General features: G+C 42.0%; 1 protein-coding gene across 1 annotated transcript in view; it reads right to left on the reverse strand.

Annotated features, from left to right (window-relative positions):
• The window catches only part of VAV3 (vav guanine nucleotide exchange factor 3), a 405543-nt gene that overhangs the window by 30020 nt on the left and 347684 nt on the right, over positions 1-27839 (reverse strand). The window contains exons 21-24 of the mRNA XM_075558833.1: positions 14264-14329; positions 10064-10098; positions 2511-2627; positions 1846-1933 (exon numbers count right to left, since the gene is read on the reverse strand). Coding sequence (XP_075414948.1) covers positions 1846-1933; positions 2511-2627; positions 10064-10098; positions 14264-14329 — 306 coding nt within the window. The remainder of the gene's footprint in view (positions 1-1845; positions 1934-2510; positions 2628-10063; positions 10099-14263; positions 14330-27839) is intronic.

Raw genomic sequence — 27839 nt, forward strand, 5'->3', positions numbered from 1 at the left:
CTGGTACAAAGTACGCAAATTCTGGGTCTCTGCTGCTTTTCCTACAATCACAGCTCAGTATGTAAACAGGAATTCAAGGATCTCTGCCCACGATTCCAGGTCAATGCGGCATTAAGGGGGTTTTCTACATAAAACCTTAGTTTCCAAAGAACTTTCTTGAGCTGACCCAGGTGACACAAGCTGCATTGATGAGCCCCATCCCGAGTCTCTTCCTTTCATTCTTGGAGCCAGTCTGTCTCCTCTGATGAGAGTTCGTTTTGTTCCTCTCTAAGCCGGCGAGACTGCTCCTCTTTGGCCCTGCAGCATTCTTTAAAGGCCCATATCAACGACATCACTGGGCAGCAGCCTCATTACATCCAGGGAAGTTCTGCAGGTGAAGGCTCAAGCTGACGCTTCCTGCAGAGCTGCGGGGACCCCCGGGCGTGATCTTCTCATGTAGCTGCTGCATCTGTCATTCATTATTTGTGCATCCACTCGCCACGAGCCTCCCACCTTCTCGTGTCATGAAGAGTCTCCTCGGGTCCAGTTCTCTCTGTGCACAGCCTGCTAGTACCAACAGCATGCACGTCACCTCCAGTAGAGAGGGTGCCTGGTTCTCGCTTACCAATTGGACAACTTCCAGGTTCCAGGGCACCTCCTTGCCTGCCTGGCATCAGTGTGTGAAAAGGTAATGTGATATCACCATCCATACAGCGTTTTCTCTTTTTACCTTGCTTTTTTACCTCCTTAGAACATGGTCCCTTGTCGGGAAGCACATCTAACTGTTTTGATCCAAGTATCCGCTTGGCCTCGTGTGTGTGGCTCTCACACTCACGTTTACCTTTACCGTCAATATCTGAGGATGCTGTGCGATGCTTTCTGAACGGGGGCAGTATAGAGCGTTTCACTGGTGGTTCAGCCAGTGAGTGGTCCCTTCCAAATGTTACCCAACATGCTTCGCTGACTGCTACAAATGCATCTTATGTCCTGGGTCCCAAATCTCCATTATCCCAAGAAACTCTGAGACACAAAGATTTGAGACCACTTTTAAGGAACTTGAACTTTTGTATTATTGTCAGCAGTGCATACGCAATGACATATAGACATTGTTTATGTGCTGGATACAAGGTAGGGCTAGATGGAAATATAATTATTGAAAAGGTATCCTTTTTAAGAAAAGCAGGAGAGTTAATCAAGTCCTTTTTGCTTTCATGCAATGATGCGGCAACAGTACACCATTTCTATTTCTATAAAAATTTCCAAGGAAATATCAACGACGGCATCATTAAAAAGAAGTTACATTGCTAATGTTTAATTATCCAAGGTAGTGAAGGAGAATTGTAGTACGGGGAATTTAAAATAGCAGGGCATGCAAAAAGCACTGAGACTTGACTTTATATTGCATTTTACATCTAAAAATAGTCTCCGTGTGGGGTGTTTTGCTCCTTCAAACATTTCAGATCATGATGTAAGCTCCCGGTCTGCCTGAGCAATGAGACGGGGGGACGGCAGGCTACAACTTGCTGCGTCATCGAGCGCAGCAACCTCTCACCCAGAGCAGAAGGCCGACGGCACCGTGGTTGAGGAACACCCGTACTGCTTTTACTAAGAATCACAAATAGTGCAGACTGCAAGATGATCTAAATTGCACAAACTTCATTTACAGTAAAATTTATAATTATGCAATATACAACTCCACTAGAGTTCTGAAGATTAGATTGGTCAGACTTCGGCTGCACATTACAGCGTGGCTTCCTTTAAATACCTTTCCAAACACTCCAAGAAAGTATGGACTTAACACTGACCTTTCTAATAACAGGGGAAAGAATATGGATCACCCATTGAAAGGAACTAATCAATGCTTACCATTAAACTTTTAAATTTTCTATTTTCTGCGATGTGAAAAAAGCCATCTCTGGTTACAATCTTGATGTGCTTTGCTTCATTATTATGCCTGTGGGCGATGAATAACTTATGAATATAAATGTGTTTTTAATCAGTAGAAATCAATAACTACTAGAGGGCATGCCCCAATACCATTGTAGGAATTAATTCTGAAGACAAAATATATACCTATGCCAATACACCCGTGACAGCTAATTAACAAAATATATTTACTAGATTGGTTGAAGATGCCACCAATATTTGAGGTGAAGAGTAGAGTGGAAGAGGATCTAAGATAATCTTTATTCCCCTTTTGTTTAGTAAATTCACTTTGCGAATGTCGCGAAACACAACAAAATACAATCTAGTAATATATATTCTTAGAATGAATTAGAAATAAACACACACATCACATCACCAAAGCACAATGTTATGAAAGAAACCTAATATGCCAATTAGCAGCCTATAACACTTATTACTGTTTTTCTAACAGATATTTTCAAGTATTAATGAACTGTCTGGATGGAGGCATTATTTCGGCTGCAATTAGAACCTTGGCTTTCAACTTCAGTGTCATACATGTCAGATGGTCTATGCAATTATGAAAACAGGAAATCTATTTCTGTAAAATTACGTGTCCTACTTACTTAATGCTAATTGCATATTCTCCTGACTCTTTGGTCCTGTGCCTCACAAGGTAAGTACTATTTACCCTATTAATAAGTTCGGTCTCTGCCTGCAACCTTTCCATTGCTCCAGCGTACCTGTAAAAAACAATGACACAGAACACTTGAAAGATGTATTCAAAAGAGAAAACAGACTTTGAAATAGGGATGTCACAATTTTAATTTAGTGGCAGATCTGAGTTGTCTTAGCTTCCATAATAATTAATTGCATTGCTTCCAAATATTAAAGTAATATAAAAAATTAGTATTTCAAGCTAAAATGCTCTACATATTTAACATAAGTCAAACAAATAGTACCTAATGCATAGTAAGCACTCAGTAAATATTTATGAAACAAATGCCCAAAGAGAGGGGCTGATAAGCATTAGATTAGACGCAGAGTTGTGGGGAGCTTAGGGACAAGAAAGAGTTGGACGAAGAGCTGCCTTGTAACTCTCGCACAGACCTCTCCTAAATTTTAATCCTTTCTATGTATACTATCAAATAAAATCTCGTTTGAGCATCTTTAAAAGAAAATTCCAGTCATTATTTAAATTACTTTAAGGTAATTATTTTGGAGTATAAGATTAATTCTTAAACTTGACAATTTTGACAATCAATTTTCTTAGGAAAATTCTAGTAGTAAGCCACATTTATATTTGCATAGGAAGATCACTTTTTAAAACCAAAATTCATTTCTCCCTAGACTGTTGGCCTTCAACATAGCTACACTCTATGACAATAACAACAACGAAAACTCAAACTCTATGATCATATGTTCCTAATGACACTTTGTATCACGTATAGACTGAATTACATCAGCCTTTTCTGGGCAATGCAAACTGGGACAAATGTCCTCATGTTAATCTCAGTGGTCTTTCAGAGATATTCATGAATTGATCTTCAGCAACTTCTGATTCATATATAAACTTGTGTGATTCGGTATAAATACCCATCGCTAATTTACATTAAACATTGATTTATAATAGACATGATAGGCTCGCAGCACAACTGTGTTGAGGGAGTGTCTTTTAGGTTTCCACCCAGAATATAGGAAGCAAAGGTAGTTTATATAGATGGTACCTCGGCTCAAAGGAGCTATGGAAACTCATGAGCAGTAAGGACAGCACATCACCTGACCCTCGATCTCCTAGTTTTACCCCTCACGGCTCCCTTCTTCACTGGTCACCTTCCTGCCTTCTCTCAAGACCCCAAACAAACCAAGTCTTTTGGTTCTTGGAGGCTTCTCAGAGATGGCACGCGCCTGGAAAACACTTACTCCAGCAATCTGCCTTCCTCCCCATCGTTTGAGCGTTGAGATTCTTGTCTCATCGTCTCCACTAGAGCATGTCGTCCTCCACTCTGCAGGCTCCATCTCCTTATCCCACTACAGCATCCGTTTATCTCTTCATGGGACTAATCACAGTTTGCATATAGCTTCTTGTACCGAAGTGAATTTTCACAAATATACACATAACCGCAGTCTACAAACCCACTCGGGCTACAGTAATGGGACAAACTGTGGTACTCCACCTAAACCGGCTTTTCACACTGAGCCCCATGTCAAGTACTTGACTTGTGGTTTTCCTGATTTCTACTTGCATATGGAAAGGAATCAAAGCTTAAAAATGTGTATAATGGAAAACTAATACTTAAATTTAAAAATTTCAATTTTTTTGCATGAAAATAAACTTGCACGGCCATGATTCAGAACTGACTCGGTGCCCGTTGGTTTAACGTAACATGCCTGACAAGGATTCACGGTCGTCGGAGGCACTAAGCAGGTGCCATTAGCGAAACGTGAATCCTGTACAATTGAAGCAGGACGAAACAGCAAGTCATGGAGAAGCTTGGGTGCAAGAGTGGTGAAATTCTTGGTATATTCTGAAAAGTTTCTGGGGAAAATGCTCCAAAGAAATCCACAGTTTACAAAGAAAAACATGTTTTATGGAAAATATGAGGATGTTAAAAACAAAGTCCCCAGTAGCATACCATTCACATCAACCTGAAATACTTAATCTTGTCTGTGCCCCAGGCTCTCTACTCCAATTATGAATGAACAGTCTAGGATAAATCAGATAAACTTCTGAGTATTAATTCATGAATTCCTTTGAAAGACAGCTGATAGAAACAGTCTCAGAAACCCACAGGGGCCGTTCTACCCTGCCTTATGCGGTCCCTATAAGTCTGAACCAACACCATGGCAGTTAGTTGTGTGTGCGTGTGCGTGTGTGTGCGTGCCCTGATTGAAAAGAAGCAGCAATTAAAGGCAGATATATTGCTAAATCCATAAACCCTAAAACATTTTCAAGATCAACACCTTGACTGGTTCAGCTAACACATTTCTTATTGAAAAATTAAAGCTGAGCAAACTTTCTTCTCAATGGGTGCCAACACTACTGCACCAGACCAGGGGCATATGGAAATTTTATGGAAATTTTAAACAAATGAGATCCATATCCTGAAGCATTTCCTATAAGAGTTGTCATAGGAAATGAAACATGATTTTACCGGTATGACCCGGAAGACAAAACACAATCAATGTCATGGTCATGGCCCAAAGAAAAGTAGTTAAAAGCAAAGCTCACGGAAACATATTTTTTTTTAAAAGATCAGGGCATTTTGCATGTTGACTCTCTTGATGGTCACATACTAATAATTTATATGAGAATAGTTTGAGAACTTTAGCCAAGGCTTTTAGGCAAAGAAAGCTTCATCAGGACTCTTCTTCACTGTGGCAACACTCTGGTTCATTCCTCTCATCAAAGAGGGCAGTTTTGTGAGAGTTTCCAAGGAAATCACTGGGCATCCCATTTTCAGTTCTGATTTGGCTCCTTCTGACTTCTTTTTGTTTCCTGATCTCAGAAAACCCTGTGAAGGACATCTACTTCTCCCCAGTTAATACAGTGAAAAAGACTACATCAACACAGTAAAATTCCCAGGACTTTCAGTCATGTCGGGATGGACTAAATAGCTGCTACTCTCACTTCTAAAGTGTTTGAATTTGGTGGAGTTTATATTGAGGAAAAGGTTTAAAATCTTTATTTTTCACTTTTAATTCCACTTTCATAAATGCACTGAATTCTCCTTATGTTTCTAAGTTGTGTGACTTCACTATAATTTTTATTATAAATTTTATATAGCAGAGAGAAAATAAACATTCCTCAGCCAGTGTTCATTTTTTCATAGTGCCGCTCTTGCCCTGTTCTTTCTGTAACCTCGACAAAGGCAAGCCATCATCCGGCTTTCTGCAGGCATGCTATCACATTCAAAGAATGTCTGACAGCCAAAGTTAATCCTCTCATATATTTGTTTGTTCGTGCACTTTTGTACCTATGCAAAACTTCCCCAAAGATTCCAAGTGAATTATTAAAACCCCACCGTGCAATTTCCCAATGCCACGTGAGCTGCCCAGTTCAGTTCTTTCTCTGCGGCATTTCTCCACCGGCTCTCCCTCCACCCCCACGATCTAACAGACGCAATTTACTTCCAAAGCCTGGGGAGTTCTTCTTGGTCTAGAACTGACTGCTCGTTGATTTTCCTACGTCCCCTCCCATTTCCTGGATTCCGTAGCTCCTGCTTTCCTGGTCTATAAGTTCATCCTTCAGCTTCATGTAGAATGATAAAATTGATGCAACTCTGTATGACTCACTATACGAAGATGTCTTAGTTTTACCCTAACAATCCAGCCTTGGGGACTGGGTATAGAATTCTAGATGACAAATTATTTTTCCTCTGAAATACTAAAGCACGCTTCCTTTCTATTCTAATTTCCAATTCCAGATTTTCTCTTCTTATCTGACCTAATATTTTTCTTTTTGGTAATTTTAAGATGTTCCCTGCATTCTCTATATTGGAAACTTCATGAGAATGTGCCTCGTCACCATGTCCTGGGCATTGTACTTCCATTTCGTCCTGGGAGCTTTAATTCAGAGCCACCGTCTTTCCACTCTAAGGTTCCTATACAGATATGCTAATGACTGTCCTGTTTTCTCTTTCTAGGGTTCCTGTAATTTGGATGTTTTACATCTTATGTCAGCTGCCTAACTTCCAGTCTTTACATTCTCATTCCCTTTCTCATTGTCTTTGACTTTCTGGGAGATTTACTCAGCTTTATTTAATTGTTTTATTCTGATTACTACCTTTTATAAGAAAACCATCCAGGTCATTTCAATGGATGTGACTGAAATGTATGAGATTGAAATTTTCTCATTTCTGAGGATAAAAATTATGAGTGTGTATATACATATATACGTATAATTAATTTTTTTCTGTTCTCTCAAGGAAACAGAAACTCTCTGCTTTCCTCAGGTTTCTCTTTCTCATTTATTTTGTTTGGTCTGTAGTTCAAGGCTTTCTAGAAATGTCTGATTACCCCATGTTCTCGGTTCACATTTAAGAAATCGACACCCAAGAACTGACAGAATTCTTTGTGTGGGATCTACAAAGTAGGCTCATTGGGGAGAACCTACTAATTTTGCAAGGACATGGCTAGGTATCATCGAAGTGTTAAGAGTTGACATTTCTGTTCCTGTTGTCATTATTTTGTTTGTTTGGTGTTTTTTTTTAAACTAAGAGGTCATTTATTTTATTTAAGGAAGCATCTTTCGTACCCCTGCCTGAAAACCCAAAGGGGACCGGTGTGAGCCACCGGTGGTGCAGTGCTGAGCTGTGCTCTGTGTGGAGTCGAGAGAGCGATTTTTTTCTATTCCGGCAAAAGACTTGCCTTGAACACTTCTGCTTTTGCTAGGGCACCTGGTATCTCCCAATCTGGGGTTTCCTTGGCTGATTTTTCTATAGAATAAGTTTTCCGAATCGAGTGTCTCCTGCTAGGGCTTGAAGCGGCAGGGTGCCCGACTGCCTTTTCATGCCCTGTGAGCCAGGGACTTGGCAAGCTCATGTTTTCTGTAGAGCTTTTAAACTGGTTTTCAGTTTTCAGCCTTGATGACACCCAGAAACATAGATAATTGATGATAATCACCTTTATTTTCTACTTCATTCCATGGCCTGTACAAGAGACAAAGTTCACCTGTGGGAACAACCTGTTTTTAAATGTGGGAATAATGAACAGATAATATACTTGGGGATGTTCAACCGATCCGTGACTTGAGAACCACGTGTCATCATTCAGTGTAATTTTCTCGAAACAGTTTAGTATTTCTAAAATTGAACCTTCCATTTTCTGTGGATTTGATAATTTTGTTCCCTAGAAGACGGCATTTCACATGAAACTGCCTGCTTAGTTTGAAAAACCTATTCAGGTCACTCAGGAATACAAAGCAGTCTTAAATTCTTCTGTGATGATATCCTTATTTATTCCTATTTCTAGGGTTCTTCCTTTGTCTGCATTTCATTTTGTTTTAATCATCACAAACAACACTATTTTAACTGTGATTTTGTTATTTATAAGTATGTGATTTTTAAAGGCGTACAAAAGTTACTCTCCTTTGCCCTGTCCTGTGCTCTGAACAATTCTTCAATACTTGAGAGGTTAATTTAATAAGACCCATGTAGCTCGCAGCCCTAGTATTTATCTATAATGTCATTATCCCTCTGACTCTAATGAGTAGTTAGCTGAAAATGGTAAACGAAAAGAGAAGAAAGCGAATCTCTGTGCACACGCGATTTCACTAGTGTCTGGTGTTCTTAGCATAAGGCATGCAAGCAGGTCTGGTCTCAAATTGTAATCCTGCGAGGATTATACCTTTAAATCCCATAGAATTCAGGATCTCAAATTTGCCTTAATCCAGGTAAAATGTAGCAAGATTTATAGATATACCACAAAGAGATGATAGTTTTTACAGCAGACTCAAAATCGAAGTGGAAGAAAGACGGGCAAGGCAGGCAGGCTGAGACGGCAGACAAAGACCACTCAGGGAAACCAAGTCAGATGAGAAGAATCCTATTCACTGGGCAACCTCTATCTATGTATTACAAAGTAACCTCTCCTCCTCCAGGGTTTGTTATAACAGGAAACAGAATATTAAAAAAAAAACAAGACAACTCTGATTTTAGTCACACTTGTAAGCAGAAAGTATACTAAATTCTCAGGGGGCTCATTGCATCCATATCCTGATACTTCAAGTATGTGCATATATGTCAACATCAGGAAAATGAAAGTTGTTTCAGTCGTGTTCAGAAGAGTCAAACACAAAATTAAGGGAAATGAATATAAAAGCGTAAATAGGTCCATGGTTTATATTTCCAAGACCCATCTCACTGCCGTCGAGTCAGCGCCAACTCACGGCGACCCTGTAGGATAGGGGAGAACTGCCCTGGTGGGTAAGTTCTGAGATGGCAACTTTTCCAGGAGTAGAAATCCCGGGGCAGAACTGGCAGTTTGGTGGTTAAAGGTTACGAGTGCATAAAGGTTGAACTTCCAGCTACTCTGTGAGAGCAAGAAGGGGCTTTCTATTCCCCAAACAGTTACTGTTTTGGGAACTCAGAGACAGAGGGTCGCTATGAGTCGGCATCAACTGGATGAAAGTGTCGCTATGAGTCGGCATCAACTGGATGAAAGTGAGCCTGAGAAAGCCCCTTCTTGCTCCCGTGGAGCAGTTGGTTGTTTCAAACTGGTGACCTTCCGGGTGGTAGCCCAAGCTGTAACCGCTACGCCAAGAGGTTAGTAAAATAGAGGGCTAGCGGGAAGGAGGGAAACCGTCAACGAGGCGGACTGCCACAAAAGCCCCAGGGCCCAACAGTGGACTCCAACATACCACGGGCCACGGGAAGGCCGAGGGCATTCGCTAATACAGAAAGCCACCGTGCGTCCAGGCTGGATCTACAGCAGCTCCCAGCAACAGCTGTAAGCTGCAGAGGGTGCAACTTTGAATGCCGCCTCCTGAACATCCTAGTTGTCTGGCTTTAACCTTAATTTCTCATCTGTAAACAGGGCATACTAATCTTCCTTGTATGACTGATAAAAACAAAACAATACAGTGTGAAGAATGCTGCCCGGCATGCTACACAGCAGTTTCCACTGATCTTAACAATTCTGGGCCCTAATGATATTTTCCCAGGTGAACTATCACTGTCTTCTTACACTTGGAACTCCTGGAAGTCTGCTGCATTCCCCTGATGCCACCCACCCTCCAAGTGGCGGGACACTCCGTGCAGGCTCCTCCCATGGTGCATGCATTAAAGGAGCTGTAAGCTTTATCAACCTTTTGGGACTTAATTTTAGTTATACACCATGAAATTACACTTATTTTTTCTTTTGCTTTGTGAAGTCTACATTTCTAAAATAAAAAAAAAATAAACAAGATATATAGTTGCCTATTTCCTATTTCTTTCTATGGCTATTAGGACAAACATATAATTTATCATGACACCCACACACCACCACCCCCCTACTCTGATGGAAATCTGGAAAGGTCAGTGATGTATCAGTCCATCGTTAGTGTTTGTTACATCTGAACACACCTTTTGCCCGGACAATTGAAAATGGAATGCGGTTTACTTCCCCTACATTGAAGGCACCCTCGCGCGGAGGGGCAATATTTCAACTTAGCTACATACACATTTTTAACACTTACCAGGGTTGGCAAGAATAATCGACTGGTTTGGGCACCTAGGATATAAAAAGGCAAAAATAGATTAAGTTTACTTAAGGGAAGCTTTTAGAAATCAATCACTAATTCAGCTCAGCTGAGTCAGCGCTATAAAAACCCTAAGTAACATGGTCCTGGAACTGTCCATTGGCAATTTTATACAGAATGAATCACGGTATATGGCAGAGAAGTAGAAAATAATTCGTTTTAACTTTAATTCATTCTTTCATTCATTTTTACTGCCACTGTACCTTCAAGGAAAGAGATGCATGGGGAAAAGATGAACTGGAAGTTTTTAGTATTTATTATAAATGCAGTTGAATTCTAGCATAGAAAATCAAAACAAAAATGTGGTGAAGAAATCCAAATAGCCCATTGCTTTCCTACCACATGGAGAAAGCCGCTAAACAAACACTATGTACTGGATGCAGACTTTTACTTTATAGAACAAATGTGAAACTCTGATTTTGAAGTCTACAAACTCAAAAAGCTTTTTTTAGGGTAAAAGGGTGTGAGAAATAATATTTTCCCTTTTCTCATTCCTGTAAAGCTTCACACATAAGAAAAACACTGCATTTTCTCTGTAGATAAAAAATAAAATTTCTTAAGAGTTGCTGATGGCAACTAGGAAATAAAAGGCAAAGAGAGTATACCAATGTTCATCAAATGACCAGTCAAGGTGAGTAAAGTTTTGAAATTCTTGAGAAAAAACTAGGAGTGCCTTATATTCAGAATTTTCCTAAAATCTAATACAATCCTGATACATAGCAATTAATTTTGGAAGTAGATCATATCCACTCAAATCTTGCAAGTATTTTCTTATATCATGTTTTTTACAAATGGAAATCAATTCTCCTTTTGATGAGATACACGTGGTTTCTGAAATCTGATGGGAAAAATATATCCTCTCTTATTCTCCGTCTTTACATACATTAAGCATGGCTATTCCTGAGCCAATTTATGTACATGCTTACCTACAATAAAACAAACCGCAAAACCAAACAAAAGCAGGCTCACTGCCATCAAGTCAACTCTGACTCACAGAAACCGTACAGGCACGGTAGAACTGCCCTGGCTGCTTCCAAGCCTGACACTACAGAGGGCCTCTTCTTTCCCCCGGGTAGCAGCTGGCAGATTCAAACTTCTGACGTGGGGTTAGCAGCCCAATAACTAACCACTATCCCACCCCTTCTTGGCCTCTTTCCTCTCTGAGCTGTCTCACCTTCCTTTCCAGCTGCTTTGTTATTGTTAGCTGCCCTCATCCTGACCTGATGCACAGCCCAGCAGAACCCTGCCTGGTCCTGGGCTGCCCTCACAATGATTACATTTGGGCTCACTTGTTGCAGCCACCGAGTCACTCCATCAGGTGGAGGCGCTTCCTCTTCTCTGTGGACGCTCTACTCCAGGGGTGGGAAGCGCCCGACACTCCAACTCTGTGGTTTCCCTGAATTCTGTACTTCCGGTCCTCCAAAGGAGCAGGACTGTGGGTGCTGTACCGGAATTTCAGTCACTCTGTCTAGTGTTTGCCTTCAGGCTAAAAGGCCAACCCCCCAGGACATTCAGCTACGGCAATGCCCTTGCCCCAAGCTTGATCAGCTTCCCTAGATAAAGTAGCTTGCGAAGTACAGATTTCAAACTTTTGTCAATTAGGTGGAAGTTTAGACATCAGGTAATTATTTTGTATCCTATTAATTTAACACATTGTCAACCCGCCACAAACCTCACTACTGCCCCTGCATTACTAACTACTGTTGTGAGCTGAGAACTTAATCACCAATCCTTTATGGGTAATCTAGCTTTTCTTTGGTTGATTTTTAATACTTTGTCTTTTTCCTTTGATGTCTTGCAGTTTTATTGAAATATACCCATCTAATATACTTCCTTAGTGTTTCTAAGGCTGGAAGTCTTTATGAAAGCAAGTTGCCAAAGAGTTCTTCTGTGAAGAAACCGGTTAGCTCAAATTGCCAGTTTCTGATAACAACCATGTCCTTGACCACTGTGCAAAACCAAGCTCAAACTCACCTGCAGTCTAGTTGAGGCTGACTCATAGTGACCTATAAGACAGGGTAGAACTGCCCCTGTGGGTTTCTGACACTGAAACTCTTTATGAGAGTAGAAAGCCCTGTCTTCATTCATTTGAACTTCCTCTTTTGGGTTGTTAGTGTGACTACTGGATAGAGACTGGAGAGTTGTCAGCCATCATTTATTTGAATTGGTTCTCCATAACAATGTCTAGTCTCTCCTTCAAGTAGATGCACGGGAACCTTCTTCACCCTTCTCTGCTATATTCTCAATTTACGCATCTCTCTGGGAAGTCATCTGAAATTTACCCTCTGATTTCTTTTCCAATTTTCTATCACAACTCCAATAGGTCATGTAATGTATCCTTAATACCATATATACTCAAGTGTAAGCCAATCTGAATATCAGCCAAGGCACCTAATTTTACCACAAAAACTTCATTAAAAGTGTGCTGAAAAACTTGGCTTATACACGAGTACATACGGTATCTATATCTATTAACATTTTCATATCTTTTTATTTTTAGAAGTTCTGATTCCTTTTGAAATAAACCCATTTGGGATAGCGTCTTGCTTCCATTAAACTCTTAATTCCTTTTATATTTTTTCAATCAAACTAACCATGAAAATTTTTATTTAGTATCTGATCATTTTAAAATCTGCTATCTTTGTAGATCTAATTTTGGATCCTATTGTCTCTTCTGTCCTTTGTTCAAGGTGGCTTGTTTCTTCCCGAATTTAATGATTTAAAATTGTGAAATCGTGTTCCCTACAACATCCGTGAAATTCTTGGAGGACTACATGCAAAGTGGCTCAATTTCAGAGGGACTGTAGCATTTCTGTGTATTATACTATTAAGGGCAAAGTTCGTGTGGAATAACTTGAAGGGCCCTTTTCGTTTATAATTAAGGATTCCTAGCGGAGTACTTGTACTCATTGGACTGCCAACCTCCAAATCAGCAGTCTGAAACCACCACCTGCACTGCGGGAGGAAGCCGGGCCTTTCCGCCTCTGTCGAGAGTCGCGGCTCAGGAACTTCCAGGGGCAGTTCTCCCCATTGACGCAGTGGTAGTGTGGTAGATGACTAAGCCCCAGAGGGAATATGAATTTCAGTCTCACGGCTGCGTGGCTTTTGACATTAAGGTCAGACAGAAACTGCGAGGAGGCTGCACTCTGTTTTCTATTCCGCCACGAGCCGAGCACAAGAGAAGCTTATACTCGTGGGGAGTTTTTTTAGTTCACCAACTACGGGTTCTTGGGTTTACACAAATTTCCCTGCGCGTGCCCTGAGCTATAGCTTCAGGCTTGGTATCATCCAGTGATCATATTGCCCAAGTGCAGGCACCTCATTTATGCTCCTCCCACCTTTTCTTCTGTTCCAGGGCTTTGTAGGAAAAGACAGCCAATATGGGAGGATAAATGGTCAGCTCAGACTGGAATATGGAGTTCTGTTCCTGGGTCCGCTGAAGGAATTTTATTTCCTGGGAGTTAATAACTTAAATAGTTTTGTAGAAGAATTCACCCTAAATATCCAAATGGTGTTTAGGGTAGCAAAATCATATTACCCTAAACTCTGGCTTCCAAATCTCACCAAGCGCCAGAAGTATGTTTTACACTGTATTCACCCATATATTCCTTCAGCCACTATTATTGCTGAGTGAACATTTATTCATCCTCAAGTCAGGTTACTGTATTAAATGTTTCCAAAGCATTCCACAAAAGCATTACTGAACAAACAGCTAAAGCAAAGAAACTGCACTGAGAAAACTGATTACAGATTGTGTGGACTTGCATTGTTGTTTAGCACACTAGCTGAAGAGGCAAGTGCCTCGGCCACAGATCGGATGCTTGCATCCTGACTTAGCGGGGAAGGATAATCTGTACAACGGCTAGTCGGCAGCCTGGGCTTACTTGATTTCCCATCTCTGGGCGTATTGATTTGGCTAATTATACCTTTTGCACATATCTTAACATATAAACAAAAAGAAGAAGAAAAACCTTAGAACCATGCTTACGTTGGAATTTAATAGCACTGGGCATACATTAAGCCATGAAATTATTGATAAAATTAATGAGGGATCTAGCCAGCTTCCTTTGTAGATCCTTGCATCACTAATCACACCATCAAAAAAAAACTCTCATAAAATAAAAGCCTGGTACTTACACATGGGCACGGTCTGACAGCATCACTTGGGAAAAATCCAACCTCTCCAGAAGCAAAATTTCTACCCTAAATTGAAAGGAAAATAAAAAAGACAACATTGAGAACAATGGCCACAAATGGGAATCCCCTAACAATGCTTATGTATTATTGTTACTTAGGATTTTCAGAATGACCTGCACGTTGTACCAGACCTAGGCATTCACTTCCCACGCATGGATCAGGAAGTAGCAGGAGCAGAGAGTTTTTTATACTGCTCAACGTTTCATGGCATTTCTGGTAATGGTCAGAGAATGAGAATTGAAGTTTGATTTTTCACTCTATCATTCATTTTTGGTAGCTGCACAGCCTTGACTTCTCTACAGGGCTTGTAGCCATAGTCCACCTTCAGTTTTACAATCACTAAGACACAAACAGCTGCTGCAACACCCATTCTAACTCATGGCAACCCTCTGTGTAGCAGAGGAGAACTGCATTCCACAGGGTTTCAGTGGTTGATTTTTCAGGTGACTGGCCCTGTCTTCGGAGGTGCCTAGAATCCCCTGTCTTTTGGTTAGCAACCAAGCGTGTACACCGTGTGAATTAAGAAGGAGTCCTCGCTAATACAAATAGAGTGTAAATCATACTGGTTTTGTGCAGGCGTATATGTAATTAGGAAATCAACTGAAAGGGATTCTACTTCTGTTACTGAACAGAACACATGAGAACATTGCTGCACTGACAAAGGAGATGTTTAATGAGGACACACATTGAAATGAGAAACACTTAATTTTGCACACTCAGTTTGAGATGATTTTCAAATTTGGGAGGAAGAAATAGAGCCCTGAACAAGGAAAAGGATCAGTTATGACCTTGGAGGAGAGGAGGGATCAAAGCCTTAAGAATTTGTTCGTGGAGACACCTTTGGTCCAACTCCCCTTAAAAAGACTGCATGACACCATGCCATTATTCCTCCTTTCCCAGAAAGACAGACTAGACTCCGAACATACCACAGCAATCAACATATGTAGTTACAAGGTTCTTATGAGATTATTGCTTTTTGCTCAGAAATTAGCCATTTTAACATTTAATAATTACCTATGTATTGGCATCTCATACAGGTAGTTTTATGATTGAGTATTACATGGTCCATTATTAGTTTACTTAAACAAAAAGGGTTATGAAAATGCCTCCCTCGCAGGGAGGAGACGAGCCAGTCAGGGTGCAGAATAGCAACGATGAAACATACAACTTTCCTCTAGTTCCTAAATGCTTCCTCCTCCCCCCGCCTCCCCCCCCACACACTATCACGATCCCAAGTCTATCTTACAAATCTGGCTAGACCAGAGGATGCACACTGGTACAGACATGAACTGGAAACACAAGGAATCCAGAACAGATGATCCCTTCAGGATCAGTGGTGAGAGTGGCGATACCGGGAGGGTGGAGTGAAGGTGGTGTAGAAAGGGGAAACTGATTACAAGGATCTACATATAACCTCCTCCCTGGGAGATGGACAAAAGATAAGTGGGAGAAGTTGGAGAGTGTAAGATATGACAAAATAATAATAATTTATAAATTATCAAGGGTTCATGAGGGAGGAGTCAGGGAGGGAGGGGAAGAGTGAGGAGCTGATACCAAGGGCTCAAGTAGAAAACAAATGTTTTGAGAATTAGGAGGGCAACAAGTGTACAAATGTGCTTGACACAATGGATGGATGGATGGATTGTGGTAAGAGTTGTACGAGTCCCCAATAAAATGATTTTTAAAAATCTTACAAACAATTTTAAAAAATAAAGAAAAAGAAACCAACAGGGTGAATGGAAACACTGAAAGAAAAAGAAAATGCCTCTCTTCTGAAACAGTATTCCTGGTGTATCCATAGGGGTTGGTTATCAATCTCTAGGGAGTTAATGGGAATTCAAAATTAGGGGGAAAAAAAAGAACCCAAATGCATTGCCATTGAGTAACTTCCAAGCCAACTGCCTCTGCGGGTTAGCCAGACTGTGACTCTGGGCAGGAGTCGGAAGTCCCATCCTCTCCTGTGGAGCAGCGTGTGGTTACCAACTGCTGACCTTGCAGTTAGCAGCACAGTGCATCAACCCCATGCCACCAATTCTCCACAATTATGGCAAAGGAGGGGAAATAGATGAGAGAGAGGAGGGCAGCGTGGAGCAGAAAAGGTGTGAGGTCAGGGAGGAGGCAATTCGGGTGAAAGAGAGGAAAGAAGGCAGTTAGGGCAGAGATGAAGCTCAATTAAATAGCCAAACAAAGAGGTATTAATTTTGGCAAGCTTCTAAAGTAGCAATGCATTTGCATATTTGAGAAAAACTGAGTCGACAAGTGGAATGTTCATTCATTCTCAAGTAATTCATCAAAGAGCAAATCTCACACACATTTGGTTAAACACTGCATTTATGTAAAATATATAAAGCAGTTTCTGTTTCTCCCTTTATTTTTGAGAGCAAATATATGTATGCATATTAATGATAACCAAAAAAAGCACCAGGGCAGGAACTTAACAAGATGTGTGTAGAAATATAAGTAAATTTTTTTTAAAAAAAAGAATTGGGTCTCATAATGGCTAATGCCTACCACACACTTCCAATATGCTACATAGTGCTCTAAATGCTTCATTTAATCTTTAGAAATGAACTTTGGGGAGAGGCCTGGGGAGAGGAAAAAGAGACTCAGAGAGGGTAATGGTTTGCCACTGGTTACAGAGCTACCAGTAAAGCAGAGTTCGAATTCGCACTCAGCGGTTCTGGCTTCTTACATGAGCTTAGTACCGCTGAAAGGATGCCCGGCCATGGAGTTGACTCTGCCTTAGCTACAGTGGGAAATCATGCTCAAAGACAGCAAGAGAAGAGATGAGACCAATATCTGAATGTCATCATTGGTGATGGAGTTTCAGTAGATGTGTTTCACATTTTAAAATTCAACCCGCATCAACAGAGAAGACAGGTTATGGATAGCCAAGACTTTGGAGGCAAGAATCTATCTCATCAGGGCGCTAGTGTGGTGGGAAGGGAAGAGGGAGGAGAGGAGAGGAAACCGGGCCATAGGAAATACTTACCGAGGGCCACAGGGGCTCGCCTGCAGGCGAGGTCTGGGAAGAGAAGACAGCTTAACGCCTGAGAGGACGTCAAAGATTGGGGGTGACTGCAAAATACATCTACCTGATAGAATGAGTTCCTTGGCAATTGTAGAAAGGGGAACCTGTATGACTATCATGAGTGAACATGGAGAGAGAAGGGGTGCCTCTGACTCACAGCGACCCTAACAAACAAGACAGAACCGCCCCTGTAACGCTTTATGAGGATGGAAAGCCTCCTCTTTGTCCGAGGAGCTGCTGATGGAGTCACCCTGCTGACCTTGAGGATGTCACCCATCTCCTCCTACGAGCTCCCCTTTGAGAGAAGAAGGCAGAAGGTTAATTTTGAGAAATACTCATTGGGTATGACCCACAAGGTAGGTAGTTTGAAACCACCAGCTGCTCTCGGGAGAAAGACCGGGCTTTCTCCTCCCCTAACTAGCTTCTATCTCAGCAATGCACAGGGGTAGCTCTAACCCATAGACAGTGAGATTGGTTTGGGGATGGGGGGAGAAGACAGGGAAGGGGCACCTGGAGGGGGGAGAACCAGAGACCAGGGTGATAGTGGCAAAGCAATGGAGGGTTTCTTTCATCCACTACACTGCTGCTGGGAGCTTTATGGAGCTACTTACAGCCAGCCTTTGAGATAGAGGCAGGAAGGCCTTTGGGCACGATGCCACCACCAGACTTTCAGGTGCAAATGCACCGCCATGCTGCCGGACTGCAAAATGTAAGTGTGGGGGTGGGGAACCACGACCAGAGACTCAGAAGAGAAAGAAGGTGATTTTTTTTTATTAAGAGAGAAAAATAACAGCCTTAAAGGCCACTGGAGGTAACTGTATTTTGTAGGTGAAAGGCCTGTGAGAGCACTTGTAAGAGTGTTTCAAAACAGAATCTGAAAGTATGTCAACAAATTGGAAAAGCAGGGCTATTTTAAGAATGGTAAGCTACCCACCCCCATTTTTTTCATTAGGAAAACCAAAGACAGTAACCCCCAGACGCAGAGATTGGGGAAAGCAGTCCAAGTGTGGGACTGCGTGTTCTGGTCAACGTAATAGCTACGTTCTTCACAACAAACGGATGCAGGGTCTGCATCCTGCCTGAGGGGCTCATTCTCCTCCTCCTCCAAAGCTCAGCTCACACGTGCCCTCTGCTGTCATCTCGCCTATCAAATGTGCCCCCTCTGCAGATTCAGCATCATCCCCTCCCTGCTCTCTCACTGTACTCTCAGGACGCCTGCCAGCCACCTGGATCATTTCTTCCCATGCTCTTCATTGCTCAGCTCCAGGGACGCTCCCCGAGATGAGAGACAGGAGCGCAGGCATTTCTGTGTAACGAGATGGCTGGTGCCTAGCAGGAAGCTGTTTGAAAAGGGAGCGGTCTCCCGGTGTAACATTCTAAAAGCTCAACTCTTCACGGCAAAGAACAGACTATCTCACTTTTCACGCTTCCAAAGATGAGCACTGAACGGCACTAAGCTGCCTCTGATATCTGAAATAATTCAGATAGTGACCTACATCTGATATTTGGTATAAGGAGTATTGTGTTGGAAAACATCATTTGACAGAAATATTATAGAGGAGGGGTGGGGTGAAGGCACACAGAATGGAAAGCTTGATGCATTTTATAACTTGTGGTTTATGGAGGTGTGTGCATTGGCAGCGTCTGTCTTCTCATTCCTCTTGAACCAAGGGCGCAACCCCAAAGAGAGGAATGGGACTGAAAATGGCCCCGACAGGAGAAGAGGGTGGGGGCTGTGTCACCAGTGCCCTCAAACGGAGCACAGGGGCACAATTAGCAAACTGGCTGGGCACCAAGTAACCTGGGACTATGTGGGAAAGCCAGGACAAGGGGCACATCTTGTTCGGCCTCACCCCAATGTAAGGATTTTATCTGTGGTCTTTTCAGAAAAGGCAGGAATGCAGGATGGAAGATGCTACAGGACCAGTGCTGAGAGTGGACATACTGGAGGCGGGGGGGAGGAAGGGAAGAGGGAGGGCGGGGTGGAAAGGGAGAACCGATGACAAGGATCTACACATAACCTCCTCCCTGGGGGACAGACAAAAGAAAAGTGGGTGAAGGGAGACATCGGACAGTGTAAGATATGACAAAATAATAATTGATAAATTATCAAGGGTTCAGGAGGGAGGTGGGGTGGGGGAGGGAAGGGGAAAATGAGCTGATACCAAGGGCGCAAGGAGGAAGAAAATGCTTTGAGAATGATGATGGCAACAAATGTACAAATGTGCTTGACACAATGGATGGATGGATTGTGATAAGAGTTGTACGAGCCCCCAATAAAATGATTTTTTAAAATCTCTTTTCTTAACAAAGGGCCAAATAGGTAGAGGTTATATTTCCTTGATGGTTAGCAGGCATTCCTTAGATAACAAAGGAGTGGGAGATAATTGAGCATACCATAACAGATGAAGAAAGTTACATCTCCTCACTAATTCTTAGGAGATGCCTGATTTAGCTATGGGAAATAAGAGGTGCCGTAGTCAATGATTTTCCACTTATTAAAATAGCTGTCCTGAAACATTTGAAGGATTCCAAACAGAGTCGTGTGTAGGAGGGGCATTCTTCGATTTCCTAGTGGATATGTGTGGGAGGCATGGAGGTGATTCATTAGGACTAATGGGCGGAACAGCTGTCAACCTCTGTGCATGGATGGGCTTGCAGACAGCACCTAGGAAATAAACGATATCTAAAGTTGACAGTTTGGAGAACTTTCTGTGATCATCTGTCTCTGAGAATCCTACTAACCTTGATGGGACACATGCAGCTGAATTGCTATCGTCCTGGCCCTCGTGTGCGGGCATTTTATTCTGGGTCAGGTAATCAGCTTGCCATCCCTTCCATGCCTACACACAGGCTACTTGCCATCCCTTCCATGCCTACACACAGGCTAGAGACAGGGATTCTTCTTTTAGCTCTCCTGTCTGGTATCTGTGCTCCTGAGCCCTGTAACGTCTTCAAGGTCAACTTGAAACCCTTCCGCGTTCATAGTCACGTGCCATCTGACGCACCACACAGTGCTAACTTTGTATGAATGGATTCTTCAGGGCATCTCTGTATTAGGTGATAGGATTCTGCAAACCTGGCTGTACAGACTGGGTCATCCTTATGAAAATATTCTTCTGCAAAGTAGCTATAGCTGTACATGGCTAGGAAAGAGACGTTTTACAGCTCCATAAATTCTGTTACGCAAATTACAGAAGATGCAACAAAATAATACTCAATGCTAACCGAAAAGAACGCTCCCCCACGCCCCACCCCTGACAAAAAGATTGCCTATGGTTGAAAACCGTACGAGGCTGAAAACTGACAACTTCCAGTTGAATTTCTGAATGCAGCAATATGAAGGCACACCCACACACTTATTTCTAACTGACCCTGGATTTTAACTAGTTCTTATTTTCCTTCACTAAGAATCCACAGGAAGCACACTGAATTAAAACAGCTTCAGATTTCCCGGAAGCGATGCTATTTACAAGCTACCTGTGCAAGTGAAGCACTAATGCGTGCCAGGAGGGCAGAGTTTAGACCGCATTTTTATGCGCCACGCAGCCCATCGACAAGGGCAGCTTCAAATGACAGACGATACCGTTCGAAAATCTTAATCATAAATTGCTTGGCACCTAACTTTGTAAAAAAGGAGAAAGAATTACTTTGAGAAAAAATTGAGTGTCTCTTCCCGGTGGCTCATTTATCCCCTTAATGCCACCTGGATGGGTAGCTTTAATGCACTCCTGGAATAGCACTGAACAATTGGAAACAGATGCAGAAGGCTGAATGTAAAAGGGACAGATTAATGGTTATTTATGAAAGATTGGAAAATCTCCCAAGTTACGGTGTCCTAAATGCTCTCAACATATGCAAGATGGCGCAGCAGAGATTACTAAGCAATTGATGACACATGCGTAATGGCCTGAGCGACTGCGGCCCTGCCCAGTCCCCCCGCCCCACTGTCAGAAGGATGCAGGCTGAGCTGGGAGGGAAGAGGACACACAGGGTGACCATGAACCAGGGAATGCGGGCAAACACACACCATGCATTGTTTCTGGGTTGGGTGGAGAGATACATCGATGGATTCCTACAAAAGATAGATCCTTGCCAATCTTTTCGTTCTTTTCTTGTACCACTTAGAAGAAAATTGCCTTCGTTACAGAAATATTTTCCCTTTCTAACATTTTACTAAATCCACCATCAAAGTAAGTTCATTAGATTTCACTCCACAAATTTGTGAAAGGGGGTAGCACAGTCATACATGATTAAGGCATTGGACCGTGACTGTCAATTGTGGTAGCATGCATTTGCTTTTAATATCTTTTCCTCCTTAAATCCAGAGCCTATGCAATTTAAAATAATTGCACCTATTTGTTTTCCCCGGGTTTTAATCTCTGAGCAGAATCATAATTATTAACAGTATCTTTTCACCACATTGCGTTATATTAATGATACTGAGCTCAGATGCCTCAGACAATCATCTTCGCTGGTCCTCAGAGGGAGCTGGAACAGACTCCATGGTCTGATCAGCAGGCTGCAGAATTGGGGCCTGCCTCCCACAGACTGTGCATACTCTTGAAATTGTTTTGGGGTGAACAATAATGAACTGAACAGGCATTTACTATACAATCCTGTATGCTGGCAATTAACAGATTAACACTCATGATATAGCGCACTGTATAATATACCAAATAGTGTAGTTGTTGTAGAAGGTTTCAGAGAGCCTCAACATAACTTGAGGTTCAATATTTCCAGTATCTGATTATATCAAGGGTCAATATGAGTCAGAATTGATTTGATGGCAGTGGGGTGGTGAGTATGTGGTTATAGATTAGAGGGGGCTTGCAAAAAGTTTGTGGAAAAATGGAATTAAAAGATCAGGAAATATTTCCATAAACTTTTCGAAGCATATGAGTCTAAAACGTATGCATGAAATAATGGCCCAATTAATTGAATTAATGAAATTTTACTTTAGGTTAATTAAAAAATGATTCTCTTCTTTGAGCTTTTATGGAAAATTTTTATAAAATTAGCTCATATTTTTCTGACTTAATAATACATAGATGCAATAGAATTTAATTATACTTTGCTAATTCAGGATTTTTAAATACTTCATTGTTACCAAGGTATATATTATCACTAATTGAAAAGTCTTTGTTGGTATACAGTTGGACCAAGCATGCACAAACATACATTATTTTTAGAAATGTCTCACTTTACTTATGATTTTCTTCTTTCTCCTAAATTGCAGGGGAAAAAATGTCAATCAATTGAATTAACCCTGGATTTCTGTCATACCTCGAACATTGATAAAGACAGGAGTGTGGCACTGGATTTAAACTCTGTGTGGAGCTGGGGCCACCATTCAACCTCCAGAGCGGGGAAACAGGGATAAAGGGAAGGACGAAAAGAGGAAAATGTACAAGCGATAGGAGTTGTGGGTTTGAGGGATTCATCTTCTTCAACTCAATCTATCTAGAACATCATCCTTGCTGTCCAAACCTTGGGTGCAAGTATATCAGCTCTTGCTAGCTTGGTGAAAGGAGAATCCAGCAGAATGAGTGCAATCTTGAAGACAAGAGAACCAGGTGGGGCGGGTATTGGCTGTATGCACTGACTGGACAGGTGACTCGACATGGACAGAGCACAGGTGCTCAACAAGATCACAGGAGGGACTAAGGAAGCCACTGTCCTGATGGCGACTGACCCAAAGGACTTAGGGTCCTCTGGCGAAAGCCGGTAAACCAGGGTGCAAGCCGGGGTTGGCTCGTGGCTGGTGAGGTTCTGAGACCCTGAGACCCACGAGAAGATAAAGAGCGCCCCAGAGAGAGAAGAACTGTGGCTGGCGAGAAAGAAAGACCTTCTAGGCTGCAGCGCAATTCAATGTGGACTGTGCATCAGAGCGGAAAGACGAAAGTGTTGTAGCGACAGAAGACCAGTGTCGCGCACCCAGGCAGAAGGTCCTGCCTAACGGGAACCGGACTTCATTAGCAACAGGGGGAACCCCACCCAAAACAGAGGAACGCAAACAAGCCCTATTTTGGGGATTATTCTGACAGGGTTGTGAAGACAAGGAACAGGGGACCAGGAAAGGGGTAGATATCATGACAGGGATCTGGCCTTTGGGAAGGGACAATCTATGATGAGCCTGCAGCCATCCCATCTCCATGTCATCAGGCGACGTCTGTCAGGGTCGTTTGTGGAAAACACAGAGAGGCCACGGGACCTCCGCGGGTGGGGAGAGAGCTTTAGAAGAGCCCATTCTATTCTACCCAGCTGTGCTCCAAACAACCGGGTGTCCCTGGGGTTACCGCGAGGCAAGTCGTGTGGCAACACAGAGATGATGAAAAGATATGCCTGGTGTGTGTCATCGGAGTGCTCAAAGGAATTACTATGCGTGAAAGCAATTTATGAATTCTTAAAATAGAGCTTTCTATTTTTTCATTCTCAAACCAGCTTTCCATTTCCAAGTTATCATTTAAAATATGGCCCTTAATTAGGTGAGTAAAATAGAAATTTCTGCTCCCATGTACAATGCCACTTCCGTCCTCATGTTTAGGCAAACTTCCTATCCACAAGTTACACAGACTCTTATAAAACATTCACCAGAAGAGAAAATACTCTCTTCTGAACTCTCTATTTATTTTCTTCAGTGTTCTAATACTTTCTTGCAAGAGAAAGCAATCTTTCATCACTAATTGCTTCTTATATGATAAGGAACACGTGCCGTACCGTACATTGTCTCCCGGCAGTAAAACGAAAAAAGCAAACTTACTATCAAGGAGTCAATAGTGACCCTAGAGGCCAAGGCAGAACTGTCCCCATAGGTTTCCAAGACTGTAACTCTTTCTGGGAGTAGAAAGCCTTGTTTCTCTCCTGTCTGTGAACACCTTGAAAACTTGCTAAGCGTAAGGGTATATTGCTCTACTGAAAGATCATCTCACTGAAGGCCGCAGGCATGGGCCATGAGCACTTACCTTTTTTTAGCCAGAACAGAATGGTATGCAAAACTTATCTAAATGTATAAATAGTGAAAAATTTGTGAAACTATACTCCTGGCACAGTTCACTTGTGGTTAAGTGATTATCACAGTCTGAGAATTCTGAATGAAAAGATGTGAATCTTCGTTTAAGATGTTTGAACTTAATCTTGTGTCAAGCCATCAAAATATACGACAAAGACCTCAATTATATATGATGGATTCTCCCACACGCACAGAACGGTTTGTGTTTGCTATATCTCTAAAACCTTGGCAGACGGGAGTGTCCTACATCCTTTTAGAAAAATTGTGAAATGTATATGGAGAAAACCCCTCACTAAAAAGCCCTAAGCTATGTTTCCACTTTTCTAGGTGGGAGGTGGTACAAAGGGGGAATATGAATTTTCATATTTTTCTTATTCTCTAGAAATGTATTCTGTGAAGTCCCTGGATTTCTCCCGCAGGGAAGGGAACTTTCTGGTTGTGAATGTCTTAAACTATTTTCCCCAAAGTCTGACAGGGCGAGAGGTTGCACATGATGCAATCCTTAATCATAACTTTATGACTGTATTTTTCTGTTGAAATAAATTAGAGGACACCTTTGATGATAGAAAAAATGCGGCAAGCAAAAACCCATCTAGCTGTAGGGAAGCCAAATCCCAAGCGGTTGCTCAATCTAAAATGTGGGAAGAGGATCAAGGTCCTACCACACCTTGGAAGAAGTCCTTTTCTGGGAGAGGCCCTACAGCTCAAAAATGAACCCAGCTCAACAAAGGTCCAATAGACGGAACGTTGTTTTTCTAATCGTAGCAGGTAACTAAGAATATTTTCCTATGCTGAGTTATTTGAATTACAAATAACAACCGTGGAAGTATTCTGAGTAACAGCATCTTCTGCAGTGCTCATGGCAGCAATCGGTATTTTTAAAGAATGTTATGTTTTTACAAAAAGCAGAATTGGTGTTTTAATAATAAATCTGATGTCCTAACATATATAATGTCCTAAGTTAGGTGCTGAGAGATTTTCAAATAAAAACACATGAGCACTGTCTTTAGGGATCTCATCTAAACATGTTATTTCCTTAAAATGTTTTTGGAATTTCCAGGAAGTTTTGTAAAATTTTGGATCCCAAACAAACAAGAAGATAGCAATTTGATATGAACTGGGAGTGGGGCGCTGGTATTCTAGGTCTACCTTTCTAAGAGGGCATCCAACACATTAGAATTGGTCCAGTCATGTCTGATGAAGCAAAATTGGAACAAATCCAAAATTTACAATGTTGGGTAAAGCAGAACAATACTTGAATGGAATAAAATTATGGGTTGAGGTCTTAGAATAGGAGACTGGGAAGAGGCCTAGAGAACCCTTTCAGCAATCCGGTGAGAGACTAAGTTGCTGCCTGGAATATGGAATATAAACACGTCCCAAGCATGATGACCAACAACCACCTTTGAGTTGGCTACTCTTGTTTCCAACTCTGCTACTAAAGACATTCCGTTGCTAGGCAACGTGCATACTTGTTTTGTTTTCCAAGAAGGACATTGCATCCACAGCAGGGCATCAATACCTAACTCTGTCATTCTGGTTATATTCAGACTCACCTACATTTTACACATCTTGCCCCTCCAGTTTTGCTACCTCAGCCATGAATTAAAAGCAGTTTGAAACTATGCTTTGTGGTCTTGGGTAAGTCATTTAACCTCTCTTCATTTCATAGCCTCTTCTGTGAAATGATGGCTCAAGGGCTTCTAATTTCTTTTCTACCAATAAAGGATTCCCAGTGCACTATGGGTACGCCTTGGTGCTGCTAACGGCAAGGCTGATGGTTTAAACAAGGGTTCCCAACCTTCCTAAGGCCTCGACCCTCTAATACAGCTCCTCATGTGGTGGTGAACCCCCAACCATAAAATTATTTTTGTTGCTACTTCATGACTGCAATTTTGCTCCTGTTATGAAGTGGACAACCCTGGTGAAACGGTCATTCGACCCCTTAAAGGGGTCACGACCCAGTGGTTGAGAACTGCTGGTTGAAACCCACCAGCCACTGCAAAGGAGAAAGATGAAGCTGTCTGCTTCTTTAAGAAAATGTATCATCTTAGAAACGTGACATAGGGTTATTATGAGTCAGAATCAGTTAAGATTTCTACCACCGAGTTCTACGTTCACTTTTCTGGAGTACCTACCACTTTTTCAGAAGGTCCCATTCAGTGTGGGGTAATCATTGTACTATACTCTGCAAGGTCAGCAGATCCAACCCTCCGTGGAAGAAAATCACCGCATAGGCCTGTGGAATTTGGACATTGAATATACGGCCAAAAAGTACCGAGGCATTTGAATTGTAGTGCTGAGAAGAATACTGAAAACACCGTAGGACAGACCCATCTATTCTGGAAGAAGTATGGCCAGAGGGCTCCGTAGAGGTAAGGTGAGAGACTTGTTCTAACATACTCGGAACATATTCTCAGGAGACACCCTTCCCTGGAGAAGGACATCATGCTTGGTAGAGTGGAGGGGCAGCGCAGGAGAAGAAGGCCTTAACAAGACAGCCTGACACAGGGGCTGTCACGATGGGTTCAGGCATAGGGAACAGTTGTGAGGCTGGTGTAGGCCAGGGCAGTGTTTTGTTCTGTTGTACATAGGTTCCATGGGTCAGGGCTGACTGGATGATATCTAACAGCAACAAAGACTTAGAGCCTGCGAAAGCCTATGTCGTTAGGGTTGTCCAAGGTAAGAACCGACTCAGCAGCGGTAGGTGGACAGTCTTCCAATCATGTACTGTCACCCGAGAAACATTGGACAGACAAGTTGTCAATCAGTGGTAATGTATCTTATTAGGAAACCCTGGTCACACAGTAGCTAACAATTTACCTGCTGCTAAAGTTTGACTGCTAACCAAAAAGTTGAGGGTTCAAATGCATCATTTGCTTTTGTACAGATTCATAGCCTCGTAAATACTAAGGGGCTAAACACTAAACACTGAGTTCTCTTCCATCCTATGAGGTCACTATACCTCGGAATTGACTCAAGGGTGGTTTGGTTGGTTTGAGACTTTTTGATATATGTGTTTGGTGATTTCATCTGATTGCATATAGTTATAGATGATAAGGACAGTGTAGAACCTTAATGACTTTCATTTTAAATCAAGTGAAGTAACCTAACCTAGTTTTCAGCATAATTATGAGTTGACTTGTTAGAAAGTACATTCACTCACTCATCTATTCTTCAAAAATTCAGATGATCGTGAATAATTAAAATTCAATATGTGTTCTGATTTGACAAATGATCTGTCCCAAAGTCTCCCGGGCATTTGTGTGCATGCGCATGTGCTACTGAAACCACTTGTGCTGTCACATCGCCAGCAATGTCACATGCAATCCCTGATTGATGGTGGACGGCAGCAGTCTGTGCTTGACGTGACTTTGGTAATCATGGCAGAAAGTAGCTTGGGGAGTTTGGAAAACAAGAGTTGTGGAAGGAGAAGGCCCAGCCTTCCCCTTGATACTGCTATGCATATCCCG

The sequence above is a fragment of the Tenrec ecaudatus genome, chromosome 1, assembly GCF_050624435.1.
Source record: "Tenrec ecaudatus isolate mTenEca1 chromosome 1, mTenEca1.hap1, whole genome shotgun sequence".
Lineage (NCBI taxonomy): Eukaryota > Metazoa > Chordata > Mammalia > Afrosoricida > Tenrecidae > Tenrec > Tenrec ecaudatus.